This window comes from Convolutriloba macropyga, chromosome 11, assembly GCF_964194025.1.
Source record: "Convolutriloba macropyga chromosome 11, txConMacr16.3, whole genome shotgun sequence".
NCBI lineage: Eukaryota > Metazoa > Xenacoelomorpha > Acoela > Convolutidae > Convolutriloba > Convolutriloba macropyga.
The window spans coordinates 43,464,261-43,479,009 of record NC_134478.1 but is presented as its reverse complement, the minus strand read 5'-3'; the positions used below and the strand labels follow the sequence as shown (position 1 = coordinate 43,479,009).

At 34.0% G+C, this 14,749-nt stretch overlaps 1 protein-coding gene across 1 annotated transcript in view; it reads left to right on the top strand.

Moving 5' to 3' along the window:
• Positions 1-14,749, top strand: part of LOC142349137 (uncharacterized) — a 271,437-nt gene that overhangs the window by 225,519 nt on the left and 31,169 nt on the right. Inside the window, exon 18 of the mRNA XM_075400552.1 lies at positions 1,798-1,995. Coding sequence (XP_075256667.1) covers positions 1,798-1,995 — 198 coding nt within the window. The remainder of the gene's footprint in view (positions 1-1,797; positions 1,996-14,749) is intronic.

The following is a 14,749-nucleotide window of genomic DNA, read 5'->3' as shown; positions in this document are numbered from 1 at the left end:
ACCAAATTTTAGGTAATACTAAGGAATTAATTCTTAGAGTGATTTTTTTGTTTCTTACAACAACTTGGAATTGTTATTTTTTGTCTTTGTATCGTCCCTCTTCCTTCCTTCCTTCAAAAAATTCCTCTTTCCCCAAAAAAAAATCTCCGCTAGGTCTGCTTCACAAAATAATTAATGACAGTTCTTCGTCTCTTCCACTTCAATTTTTTTGTGACAATCAATCAACGCTCTTTTTTTCATTTTCACTCACTAGTTGTTGAGTTTATTTTTGTATTAGTACAATTTTGATTTTCATCTTTCGGAGAAGAATTATCTCTAGAGAGCAGAAGAGCTCAAGTATTTAATTTAAGATTTGCTTATCGAGGAACAATAATTTTGTTTTGCGAAACTCATGTCCGTTTCGGTTTGATAATTTTGAAATAGGCCGTGTTTAAAGACAATTACAGTTCCATCGCAATTAATTGTTCTGTTAAGAATCATTACTTTATGGAGTGCTTTTAAATCTTGCTTTCTGATTTTTTCCGAAGCTTCGCATTGACCGCCACGCTGTGGAGAAATTTACTCATTGAAGTATGATCGAATAACGACATTTGTGCTAGCACATTTAATTACCAATATATAAATTTATTTGACCAGCTTGTGCTATTTTTGTTGCTGACCTACTTGCAAAATCAAATTCTAGGATGTAGAAAAATTTTGTTTAGAAAATTGTGCTGAAAATTGGAAATTCGGTTAAAAAACAGGAGTAATTGGATTTGTGTTTGTTATTTCTCATATTGAGTCTCTTCAGGTATGAACTGTTAATTTATCTCATGCAATATTGAGATTTTAGCTAATATTTGGCATATAAAGTAGAAATAAGTCTCAATTGATAATTGCTATTGTATATTGTGTTAAGTGCAAAAAATGCACTAGTTCTTGCCGTATACGTCTAGGGGTAAAATTGTTCACACTTAAGGTGTAATTTGACACATATCAGCTAATGTATACTTAGAATGATCTGTAAATTTTTATACTATTACGGAGTATATACATCTGTTAATTTTTGTTCATTTAGATCATTTTCAATTCATTTATTAAAATATTAAAATTCTTGTTTTTCGTGCACGAGGCCACGACAATCTTTACTTCTTCTCAAACAAAATTTGTAGCAGTTATATTAACCCTGCTAGTCTTTTTAATTGCAATCTTTCAAACCATAAATTTTTCATCTGATAAGTACTTTTCTTCTAAGCATTTGATTTTTTATATAAGTCCTTAAAAACGGCAGAAACAGCAGGGTAGTAAGACGCTTTGTAGTTTTTTAGAGCCTTCCGCTGTACTAGAGTCTAAGTATGCGATTCAGCGGAACTGTTTTCAGGAGGCAAGCTCCAGGTGCGATGAGTGGTTCTTAGATTTGGCCCTGTCATTCCCCCACTCTCCCTCGCCACCCGTGACCCCCCTCATTCGCCCCCTTGAAACGCCTATCCATTACTCTTACCCTGCTCCACCACCCCTACATCCGCTATTCAGTTAAATCTAGCCTCTCTAAGCCGCAGCTAGCTACTAACAAAGTCAATTGCTTTTGCCAGTCGTTTGAGAGTAATTCGCCCGACTTTAGTGGTTTATTTTCGAATTTTCTTCGTGAATGAGTTTTTGTACTTTGATTTTTCAGAAAATTGAACATAATCACAAATAAATACCGGGGAACATTCTATTTCAAGCATTGATATTGTTAGCTCAGGCATTTTAACCAAGGCTCATAAACTTTCTCAATAAATTATGGTTTGCAAAGAGACGGCTTTCTTTTTTGCACAGAGTGGCCAACTCTGGTGTCATCAAGTAGAACTTCCGGCTGTAACCTGAACGCTCATCCAGATTACTTTTACATCCGGAACAGTGCCTGGACATACGAATACGACATCAATTCTAACAACACTGGATGTGGAACTATTCAATCAGTCTATAACAACATTGACAATATCGGCCGCCTTCAAAGACATCCAGACCAGGAAGGTCCGTAATTTCTTAGTTTTCTCTGGATCAATCCTAGGAGCCATTTATGACCCTTGATGGTATGTATGCTTATAATTTTATAGTTAGTTTCTGTGTTGAAAATCACTTGAAATTGGTCATATAAACATTTATCTGCTTCAATGGGGGGGGGGGGGTTGAGGTAACAGAGATTGAACAGAACCAGCATGTTTCTATTCACAGAATGTTCCAATATACGTCTCAAATTTGTCAAAAATTTTTCTTTGTTCTGAGAGGAAAAACTCTGTTGAGTATCAGTTTTACCAAATTTACTCAAATTGAAGCAATTTTTTGGAGCAATTTTGAAAACAACTTTCTGTAATATAAAAACAGAAAAACTCAGAACTTTCATTTATAATTTTTGATATAATTTTTTTCATATCTGAAACAATAGACACTGTCAATTATTTTGAAGCATAAAAGTGCCTTTTACGGAAACTTAGAGTTTAACGAGGGCCATCAGTTGCAAAAAAGTTAATTTAAGGAAACACTAACAGTTATTTGGAAAACAAAATGCTAAGATCCCGAATAGCACACAAATAGGTGAATGGACACAATCTTATTGAACGTAATGAATAGCTTAAGAACGAAAAAAGAGAAGCTAGAAAGCTGAAAACCCATCTAAAAATAGTTTCCCACTGAAACTACGCTAGACCCATGAAACCTTTACCAAAAGAATTCTAATGAAATGTTTCTAAATGAAAAGAAGTCATCTGAAAATGAATTGAAGATTAAGTCAAGTTTTGTATTATTAGAGGGCAGTTATTTCAAATTGAAAAATCTGGTGATTTATTTTCACAGATTATTGCTTTTTTTCATTGTATAATTCAAACAGAAAATACGGGAGTATGATTTTATCTGAAGCTATCGGGGACCAAATTGCGCTGGTGGTTGAGCGTGCAAGCACCTTTTATACTTGCGGACACGTGGATCTCTAATATCCTACTGGATAGAGATAACATTGTCGACAGAATTATCAAGTTTAAGTTGGTGTTCTCAAAGCTCAAAGTGGCGTGATAATATCACGTCATGGTATTCTCAGTTTGAGTTAGTGGCCATAAAATAGTAGTTTATTCAAAACTAATTAGCAATTTGTTCACATGTTAAAATGGACTTTGTCCAACTCAAGCTTGTGCTTCACGCACTGTAGCATAAATTCTCAAAATAGCACTAAGATTACCAAACAGTGTTACTGAGTATAGCACACTTCAGTACATTCCGGTCCATAGGTATTAAATCAAAACATCAAATTTTACAACGATGAATAAATTATTTAGCTAACTTTATAATGATTAACTGCTTGTGAGGTTAATTACTTCGTTAAAAATCATCGTAGCTTCTTGGTGCTGAGTTTTTCTCTTGAAGAAGGGTTGACGATGTCCTAAGAAACATGGCTGTACAAAATATTATGTTCAATTTTTTTTGTCGCCGTTGTAGTAGACCGTTTGTAGTTTTTCTATAAAAGTTGTGCTGTTAATACATGTGAAGGTGAGTGATGAAGATATTGTAAATGGAAGAATATATTTGTTTAAATGTTTACTTTTAAATCTCTTAAATGGCAAGGAAGGTAAATGAATAATGAAATTAGAAGGAAGGCGCAAAACCCCATAAGGGTTAGTGTTGCGGAAATAATTCCGCAAATAAATAGTTCGGTTTCGTAATTCATCTTTATTTGAGTTATGATAAACAATGAATTGATCGAAGTAAGCTTTAAAGCTACAGTTTAGAGAAATAATGTTCAAACTTTGTTGACCGCTTTGAATTGTTTTCATGAAGTGATTCATTTTGCTCTTTGTCATCTTTTGCGAATGAATAACAATGTCTTTCGGTCCTAAATCATCAAGGAATCGGATAACTTCGCCCTCAAAGTTGGAATATTATAAGTTAAATATTTTGTGAATTTTAATGTTGAAAATGATCTGTTTATATAAGTTTTTCCATGCGGATTCAATCTGTTCAGAAAGCGAGCAATAGTCTCTGAACCACTCAATATCAACACCTAATTCAAAATATGTGTTCAATTTGGAGAATAGGGCAATTAAAAAATTGTGTTAATAACAATGGGCAGACTGAAGACCAGAATAATACCTGAAGACGACAAAAAAGGAACTAATGCTGAACTATGAGTACTATAAAAATATATGGCAGATGGAGATTAAGAAAACCTGTTAACGAATTGTTGTAAGACTGTATGGAAAGAATTCTAGATTCGTAAATTGGTCATCGCCAAAATGTTGACGAAGTATATTATAATCAGTAATACTTGAGATGTTAATATGAATAACAATTTCGTTAATTTGATTATCTCTAGCGATTATAATTATTTCGAGTTCTTGTAAAGAGATGTACAGATCAGTAAAAAGTTTCTTGGTGTAGTCAAAGTGAATAAATTTAAATGTGGCGAATTGACCTAATAAGATGTGATAAGAAGAGTTGCAATATGTTTTGATTAAAGAATTGGACGCTTATTATTTCGGAAGGGAACATAACAATAGTGAATAACTTAATTGAAATAAAAGAGCGGTCGTTTAAATTACTGATATTGAGGATTTTTTCTGTATGAATAAGCTTTAGTATTTCGAATAAATTGTACTCGGGAAACTGATGAACATAACTACAATTTCATTGGAATTTTAGTCTTGAAGAAACAAGATAATTTCTTGTAACTCAAATGTCCAATGAATTGAAATCGGAGTGTAGAATTTTTTCCAACTGAGAAGGTTGTTGAAATTTTAATAATTTGCGATCCAAAAAAATCATCGGGATTGCAATAGGTTTTAACGTTTTTAACATCCACTGAAAAATTGTAAGACATTAAATATATTAAGAAGGAATTCAATGGAACAGTTGAGTGATGAAATTAAACTCCTTGTTGACTATAAATTTAAAGCAAAATGAATCAAAAGTTGATGCAATTAATAGGATCATGGAATTAATGAAATTGACTCTAATAATCAAGTGTGAGAACGAATGTGTTAAACGAATAATTGTTTTCACCGCCGGAGAAAGAAGAAGAAATACTGAACATCAACAACCACAAAAGGATCTATTCCATTCCGTGAAGGCTCAATGTAATGAGCGGAGGTCTGGAGTTTATGCTTCAGTTTTGCAATCTCCTGTTGGAGCTCAGTAATCCGTTGATGGACCTTTTGAGAGCTTTGTCTTTCTGTTGGAAAGTGTTGCTGTTCCTGATAGTTAAATGTATCAAGCTGAGGAGTGAGATTTGCTGTAATATTGTCAAACGGGACTTGTTTTGTTTGTCCTTGTAGAGTCTGATTAGTTAGTAAATATTTAAGTAACCAATGAGATTGAATTTTTTGATTTTGGGTTGCAACTGGTAGATTAAATTCGAATCGTAGTTCGGGTGTCCACCAAAACCGGGGGTTTTTGCATGTATCTCAGATTGATGTTATTTTTGTAAGCGGTCTTGCGGGGGGGGGGGTTAGTTGTGTAATGTTGAAGGTTGTGACAGTTCCTTCGTGATGATTGCGTAGTTTTCGCGTTTGCTAAGACGTTGGGTACCGTACTATCTGTCTTGTTTATATTTACTTCTAGCGGTGTCGTTGTGCTGAAAGTCTCTCTAAAGAATTGCTTACGAGGTTGTTTCTTTGCAATTGTTTCTGCGGTTTTCGTTCGGAAATCTGATTTTGAGCAAGCAAAGTGGTTAACATGAAAGTTTGGAGCTTTATTTTTACAAATACTCATTTTTTAGTAGGTCTGTCGTCAGTGAGAGACGTTAAGAGTAGTAAAGCAAGGCATATAATGAAGATCAAATATTTTGCAGATCTGGTAGTTATAACACAGAGAAGAGCAAGAGGTATTATAGATTATAGCAAAGAGTTTAAGAAACTTAGCAGAACGGAACTGGTTTCCTATGTAGGTCATAAATTATTCTACTTTGAAGGAAGAGCTTTCTTATCAGTAAATTTTTTCTTTAAGAAGCGGTCTTTTTTGCGTGCCAATTTTGAAGGGTCCTTGAGCTTTGACCGTTCTTTCGAACTTGATAGCTTTTGAGGAGGCTGCAATAACCTAAGGTACAGTTTTTCTTCAGGTAAACAACTGTTTCTATTTTTGACACATTCTTTAAAGTGTGGGTGGGAATCGTGATAATCAAAAAACAATTCCAATCTTGCAATACGCTGAGTATTTTTAGATGCAATATCAGTTTCAACAGGTGAGAACATGATTAAACAAAGTAACATAAATCGAAACATCTTGTAACTTACGTTTTTTACTTCGTCTATTGCTGGTGACTTTTGATTTCTCCGTCTTCCATTTAAAAATGAGGACAGTATAAAGTGCGTCTAACAAACTCAAGTTAATATAATCAGTAAATGTAATTTGATATTTTAGCTCATAAAGGTGGGCTAAATCATAGGGTAACCAAAAATGAAAAAATTTTTGTTGTTTTCTGATGTTACAAAGAATGCAATTTATTTCTGTTGATTAGAAACAGAACACGTGTCAAGTGTTAGTTTTATTTTTGAATTTTAGTACTTTATGTAGCAGAAAAATTTTATTATAAGATAGGGGGTCGTAAGCAAGAGCAGTAAGAATTTGTGTATCAAGGGAATGTGATGACATAGATTAAGGGTCTACAGTAAAGGGAGCTCCATGGAAATCGACGTCTATATCTTTTCTGTTGTTCAATTGGAAATCAAAATTTTCAATATGTTTGGGTTTGTTAGGGATCCAATAAACCTTTATTTCTAAGTTTAGAAATCGGTCTTTGACGGAAAAAATAACAATGTTTTCTTCATATGAAACATACGATCGATCAATTGTGGCTGACTTGTTGTTATATTTCAAGATTTTAAGATTTTATGCGGGATGATATGAGAACGGTAAGAGGTTGAGGAAGTGGTTCTTGATGTTTTAGTCCAATAATCGTTTAGATGATTTTTCATTCATCAGTTGGTGGTTTTAAAACCAAACAGGGGACAAGCGAAATGTCTAAGCCAATTAAGCTTGAAGAATTATTTTGAATTAATAAACTGTTAGTTTGTTGAGGGTCATATTTTCCCCAGAAAACAGTTAGAGGGTTTTCGTTAGAAAAAATGGCAGCGAATACTACAGTTCTTACTTCGTTAGAAATTTGGCAACTGGTTAAGGATTTTAGTTCACTAATGTATTTCAGCATTTGATCTGCCTTAATAGTAACCTTTACAAGTTTATCAGGGTTGATAGAAAGAGAAATAAGAGAACTGCTTTTGTCGAATGAGACTTTGGCAATGAATTAGGTTTGATCAGCTTTAAGGGGGTTCTAATTGTGGTGTGTGTGATGTGTTAACTGGTGATGAAGGTGTTCAATATCACTTGTGACGGTTGGGATTCAATGAACTAGAAACCTTCTGAATTGTCAATCTTGTACTATGTTCAACCTCAAGAGTTAAATTCTCTTTCTAAAGTTTCTGATTGAGAAGCAAAGCTTGAGAATTAGTAGTGAAATGAGTTACCTGATATATGTGTGGTGAAGATGCGTTGTGAAAATTATTTGCCGGTGCACACAATTTGGAATGTTTGAAAACTTTTCTAAGTTTTCAAGTTATTAGTTGAAAGGGGGCAAAATATGATTAATGAAAACTGGGACAGAGAGAACGAAAATTGAGGGTTAAGTTAAAGCTGAATTTGAGAGAGAAAAAGTAATTGATTTCAGAACGTAACTGAGAAAAGTGATTTCGAACTTTGCTAAGGCTGTTAAATAGTGGTTCTCAGGATTAAGTTACCAATATATGTGTGCTTAATTCTGATTGGTCGATCACTAGCCTTGACTAGTGTCATGTCGCGTAGTGCTAAACTGGTGATACGACAAGAAAACTACCATCGACTCTCAAAATTTAATGTTTTTAATTTTGTGTTCTTTTGATTTTTAATCCTCAGTATTTCTTTCTGCTGACAATTTGCAAAATCGGGTTACAGTCGGTTTATTAGCTGTGTAAATGGCCATCAGCTTGCTGAATTTTAGCCGTTGGCTATAACTCGTTTCTGTGGGAGATTTCTGGAAATGAGTCTAAAGTTTGATATTTAGCTGTCAGTAGTCAACCTTAGAAATTGGATCCTGATAAGTTCACAGGGTTTTTTTAATCAAATATCTTCTTCGGTCGTTTTGATTTCTAGGTATGTGTGTGTTACTGGACATAATTTGAGTCTTCTATCTAAACTCGCTGTGTTGGCAGATCTCGAGAACTGATTAAAAATTGAAATCTAACATTCAATACTGAGCCTATTGTTTAAAGTATAATAATTGCACTTATAGTTATTAAACAGAAAATCTTCGTCCGTCGTCTTGTTTGAAAGGTTTTTCTGCGTCTCTAAACAAGAATTGAGTCCTGTATCTAATCTCGTTGTTGTGGTAGTTTTATAACTTTTTAACTTTAATGTAGTGTATGCCTGATTCACATGCTCAGCTGACTGGTGATAAAAGTGAGCTCAGCCATAATACTAAATCGATCTCTATTTGTTCTAGTAGAGAATTTCTGTTTGTTCTTAGTTGAAATAACTCTTGTGTGTAGAAGTTGTTATATTGCGGTTAGTTGTATGTTCATAACTGCTCTAATGTTTATTTTAAACATTCCGTGGGTCCTTAAGCTAGTAAGGATAGCTATTTTGTTGACTATGTAGATTGCCGTGACTATGTAGAAATGTGCGTTTTCTGACTAAAAGCGATTTAGCGTTGGTTAAAAAGTTTGCAAGGGACAAATTTTTGTGCTTAAGATGTTTAACTTAGATAAGGTATTTGCTCATTGGGGACTTGTTTGTATTTTTGCTTTTGTTAACATGTGTTTTAAGCGTTAGTTTGCAATAAGCGGCATGCATGTATATTGAGATTGTATAAAGGTTGAAAATGTAGAGACTTGTTTGTATTTTTGCTTTTGTTAACATGTGTTTTAAGCGTTAGTTTGCAATAAGCGGCATGCATGTATATTGAGATTGTATAAAGGTTGAAAATGTAGAGAAGTTATGTGTGTGTGTAACAGTTTTCAATGGTGATTAATTGCGTACTTTGTGTAAGATTTGCTTTGAGTGTGCTGTTCGCTTTCTGCCGTTAACGTTCGTTTAATTGAGTTGGTCTTCTCACAACCTTGTGTAATCCTTTAAAATTTTCTTGCCTTGTTTCGATTTAATTTCTTCAACATTATTTCCTAATTGTAAATTATTCTGATTCCTTCTTAATTTTTCTTTATTTCAACTTTTCATTTCTTATATTCTTTTTTTGTTTCTATATTCTCTTCCATATCTAATATGCATATTAACTTTCTTGAGCCTGATCAGGATTGTCAATATCAGTTAGATTATTCTGAGGTGAAGCTTAGTCAAGAGGGTGTTAAATTATTTCGAGTTGCGGGTTTCAAAAAGAGCGCCCGGGAATTCTACTATAAGAAATACATCAGTCAGGAAATTTCGGGGCTTGAGGCTGACGAATATGTGTTCTAAATGTCAGAGGCGTATCAGCATCTCCAAATAGTTTTGGGAGAAGTGGAGGTGTGGATATTCGATTGTGTGAGTTTAATGAGCGAACCGTGGTGTTGATGGGAGCTGATATGTGTGTCCGTTGAGACTCTGGAGGTGGTTGATATCTTCTTGGGGCTCGATGTGAGTATTTGTACTTTTGTAAATTAGAATTAGTGTTTGTTGTGATGAGGCCTTCAGGGGCGCTTGGATAAATGAATTGTGAAAGGTTTTAATACAGTAAAAAAGCTAAGGGAGTAGGGGAAATTTTTGCAAACCAGGGTTATAAAGAGAGTTTTGGCGCTGTACTCTAGACGGCGTACAAAATCATGAGAGATCATTATCCATGAGTGTGCGCTTTTCAAGAGGATCACACTCAGAAGCACAGTGCTATAAAATCACTTGAATATTTTTCTTTAAGTTGGTTACATTTGTATATAGTTTAATTTTTTATATACTTTTTATATACTTTTTATATAGTTTTTATATTTTTTATTTGTATTTTGTGCGCCAAACTGTACGCTTTTTTAGAAAAAGTACTTTACAAAGAGATTTTATGTCTCTCACTTATTGTTGAGTTTATGTATGAAGTCAGAAGGAATACGTTCACCACAGAATGTAGATGGTTTTCTATTACGTTGAGTATTGCTTGATACTTCGTATGCGTCTGATATATTAGGTGATGCTGTAGGGGTAGAAATATATGGTGATGATGCCGGACTATTATGTGTTACTTGGGGAAAATTTTTACGTGTAGCTTCAAAGTTACTAGCAATATCAGGTGGGGAAGAGAAATTTTCTTGATGTGGGCTATTAGATGAATATACATTTTGTATAGGGTAGGGCGTTTAAAGGCGTGGGGTAGAAAATTAGAAGAGCTTGTGCTTTGTATATGTGTATTATTATCTACTCGTGATTGTAGCGATTCTGAGCCTGGATCATTTGCTGGCGTAGCCTCAACGTTATAAGTTGGTTGCAGTGCAGTATTAGGATTGGCAGTATGTTGTGTTACTACTAAGGGCCATTGTGAAATAACAATCTGTTGTGCGCCGCCTTGAGCATTCGATTTGGCTATATTATGCGTATTATAATGAGTATAATAATCATCAGTGTCGCCTGTAACCACATAGTTCTCAACTAACTCTTATATTTTCTCTTTTTTTTTCGTTAATATGGTACTATATGATTTGTTTGCACGGTTTTCTTTTCACTTGTTCTGTCATGCTGTAATCCATATGTAGTATTAGTGAACATTCGTTGTACTGTATAAGGTCCTGATCGTAGATCTTGTAGCTTTTTAGACTTTAGTAGTCCTTTGAGTGCTTCTCTAAAAGTACTTTTCTACCTTCACGAATGAACTTTCAGATATTAAATCTATTTCTAAACTTGTGTGCTTTATTCGTTGATTGTCTACGTTCAGTGTTGGTATTCGGATATATAGTCTTAAACGTATTTTTTTGTTTTAGCATTTCGTTAGATAACCTGTTTTGTAATAATTTTTCTTTTTGTTATTGCCTCTTCAAAGTCTCTTCACTATGTGATTGTGGTGGTAAAATACTACAATATTCTGATGCGCACTTTTTTTGTTATCTTTTAGTAGTCCTAACTTTAGTGACAATGGTATTTGCTTTTTTGTTCCAAATAGTATCTCGTAAGGTGTATATCTTATAGTGTTGTTTACAGCGGTATTGTGTGAAAATGCAAATTTACTAGAGTACTGGGACCAATTAGATCCATTTTGGCTAATAAAATGTCTTAGATAATTAGGTGGGGGTTTAGCTTCTAACAGTCCCCATGGGTCTAAGGGTACTTCGTTTAAGTCCTTGCGTGCTGACTTAAGCAATTCAGCATTAACATTTCAATCCACTTAAACATACAAGGCCAATAGAAATATCGCTGACCTCTATTATAAGTTGTGCTTTCTGGTTTGTGCCCACTAAAATCATGCGTATGTGCAACCTGGAATATCTTAGTAAATGGTGAAAGTGATTGACATATCCTAACATCAAAAGAGCCGTCTTCACAAATTTCGGAATAACAGAGTAAATCATGTTGATTCTCTAGAAATAACAATTTGCAATCATTTCTATAAGCCTGTAATGCTTTAGATTGTTTAATTGTGTAGTCTTTTTCGCAAGCTTTTCCTTCTTTTAACCAATTTTTTATTTTATCTATCACTGAGTGGTTAACTTGTTCTACAAAAATAGTATCCGTGTCTAAATTTGCGTCTGTAACTTTAACTACTAAATCTATTGAATCCGTGCGGAAATCTTTTTCTGAGATCTTTCGGAAAGCTTCTGGTTCAATAATTTTCTTAAATTTTGTACGTCTAATATAAGCGGCTTAAGGAGAATCTAATTCTTCTATAAGTGAGTTTTCAATATTACCTTCTACTAGGTCTAACCAATCCTGGTCATCATAGCTTTCTCGGTCATCACTTATTTCAGCTATTTCTTCTATCTCGGAATAGTAGTGATTAATTACTCTGTAAACTTATTTTCAGTTAGAACGTAACTTTATATCTTTGGGTATTACCTTGTGTTCTAGTTGATAAGGTTTAGCATCTGCTAAGGAAATATTTCGGCTAAGGATATTAGTGAACGCTAAATTTTTGCCTTCAGTGTATATAGTTTGTGCGTTGAAACTTAGTTATAACAACTTGATTTTGAAAGAAACGATGTGACATTTGTCCCCGCCGTGAACAAAGAAAAAGAATTTGTCTGTGCGGAATAAAAATAAGAAATGGGGAGCCAAAAAAAATTCATATGATTGTATTGCTGAGATGATCCCGCATAGTTCTCTACGTTGAGTGGACATCTTTTTCTCAGCTTTATCAAATACTCTCGAGTTTGCTGAAACCGTACGTTTTCTAAAAAATCTTGTATAAAAACACAACCTGTTCCTAAGTTAGATGATTCAGCATGTACAAGAACGGGATAATCACTAGAAGAAAATTCGTTAGAAATGTCGTGACGGAATCTTTGTTTAAGGTCCATGAATATCTTTTCGTGTATTGGTAACCACTTGAATAGTGTTTTATCTGTAGTTAAATCATATAGAGGTTTTGTTTCTAAGTGAAAATATAAAAAGTAGGTATGATAGAAACCCACAATTCGTAAAACTCTGAAAACTTCTGCTTTCGATTCTTGCGTTTTTAGATTTCTAATACAATCTATGCGTGACGCAAAAGGAGATTATACTTCTTTAGACATAACATGTCCTAGAAATCTCATTTTCTGTAGGAAAAACTTTGTTTTAACAGGGGCTGCTTTAAGGTTCGCCTTACGAAGCAATGAGTTGTAATCTCTTACTATTGTGAACATTTTTTTTATTTAGCTAGTAATAAAGTGTCGTCTATGTATGTTATGGCTTGTTTACTTTTTATTAGGTGGCCAAATGCATAACGCATTAGTTTTCTGAGGAAACTGGGTAGTGGCTCAAGACCACTAAATCCTATTTGAAAGGTGTACTGTTGGCGTCCTACAATAAAGCTTGTAACTTTCTCTGTATCTACAATTGGCGGGACTTAATTGTAAGCTGACGGTAAATCAGTACTTGTAAAGATAGTTTCAGACCGTCTTGTCATTAAAACGTTTAGTGGTTCAAGGGGCCAACTAGAAAAACTTGTATCAGTTATAGAGTTTAGGTATCTAGCATCAATGACTAGTTTCACGTAGTCCCCCTAAGGTGGTATAATAACAGGATTAAAAACCAACTATTCATATCGTCGTTTTCACTGAGCTCTCTGATTATTCCTGCTTGGATTAAATCATCCATTGGCTTTCGTAATTTATCTCTGAGATGAATGGGTATTTTGCTAGGAAGTTGGTTTTTAAAGGTAGCGTCTTTCTTTAGGGGTAGATGAATTTTATGTTTAGTTCTGCCAATATCATACTTATGATGTGAATAAACATCAATATCCTTAAGTATTTTTTCCAGCAACTCAAACATTTTGTCGTAAGTCAATTCACTTTGCGTGAAATCAAAATCATCCACGAAATTTTCTAGATATTTTGTGTCCTGAACTGTTTTTTTATTTTGATTAATTACAAAGTCACTAACTGCTTTATTTATAATTCCATTGCTTTGTAGTTTATCTCTAAACTTAGGAAACTGGTCATCGGCTTTGGGTATGCATAAATCTTTTGCTTTTGATGAGAAATCTGTTGCTAATTCTCTTTCATCTTCTTTGCATTTTTCTGTTAACTCGTTTTCAATAACCTCGGGTACTTCTTCCTGATCTAGTGTATTGTTTCTACTTTTTGTAGTTTGTCAATATCATCTTTGCTTGTATACACACAGATAGTTATTCCTGAAACCTTAAATGTTTATTCAATTGGGGAAGTTATCTTTCTCCAGTCCATACCGTCTGAACCACTAACTATTTTCGGCATTGCTATACAGCGTAGTTTTAGTCCTAGTGCGTGATTTTTCATAGCAAGTAGCGTTGTTGTGATTGTAACAGTCGTTCTCACAGTGATTAGCCTTAGTGATAAGATTATCTACTAACTTATTATTTGCTCTGAAAGTTATTTTGTCACCTGTATCACATTTCTATTTTTACAGTAATGCTTTAATAAGGGAATAAGGGTATTCGTTTTGAAATTGTATTTGCAAAGGCATTTCTCATCTCTGGATCTGACGATATTGTGTGTGCTATAGGCATATTAAAGTCAAAGATAGATTGGGTTTGGAAATCTACGTATCTAATGCAAGAATTACCCTGAAATTGCTGTCCTTCTTGTGAATTGTTTACTACTGTGTTCAGTATGAAGCAACTGTTATAGTCCTCACTTTCATTTAGTATTGTGATTATGAATTCAACAGAGTTTTGTTGTATTTGTTGCTTCAACAGGTATTGTTGCTTCAACAGATATTGTATTTTTGTATAGGCTTGTCTGTTATGTCACACGTAGCGTAACCTATAACTCCTCTATTTAATTGTATTGGGTGATTGTTTTTTGATTCTCCTTGAATTTGGGTAGAAACTCTTCAGGTTGGGGACAAAGTGTGTTTACAAATACTACGTCAGTTTTTGCAACCTTAATATGAGGCACGAAATATGTTCCTGGTGGAAATAAGGTTTGATCAGGGTTCTTTTGCTTGCGCAATTGCGTAGTTTTCTGTTGTAGAAAGATCGGTTGAGTTATGTTCAAAGCAGTCATTTTAGTCATGTATGGATAACTTTTCCAATTATTGAGTGAGCCGTAGCAAACTAAATTTCTCTCAGTCTTTAATTCTACTGCGGGGCTATTGAAATGAAGCGCTTTTAGAAACAAAAAAAGAA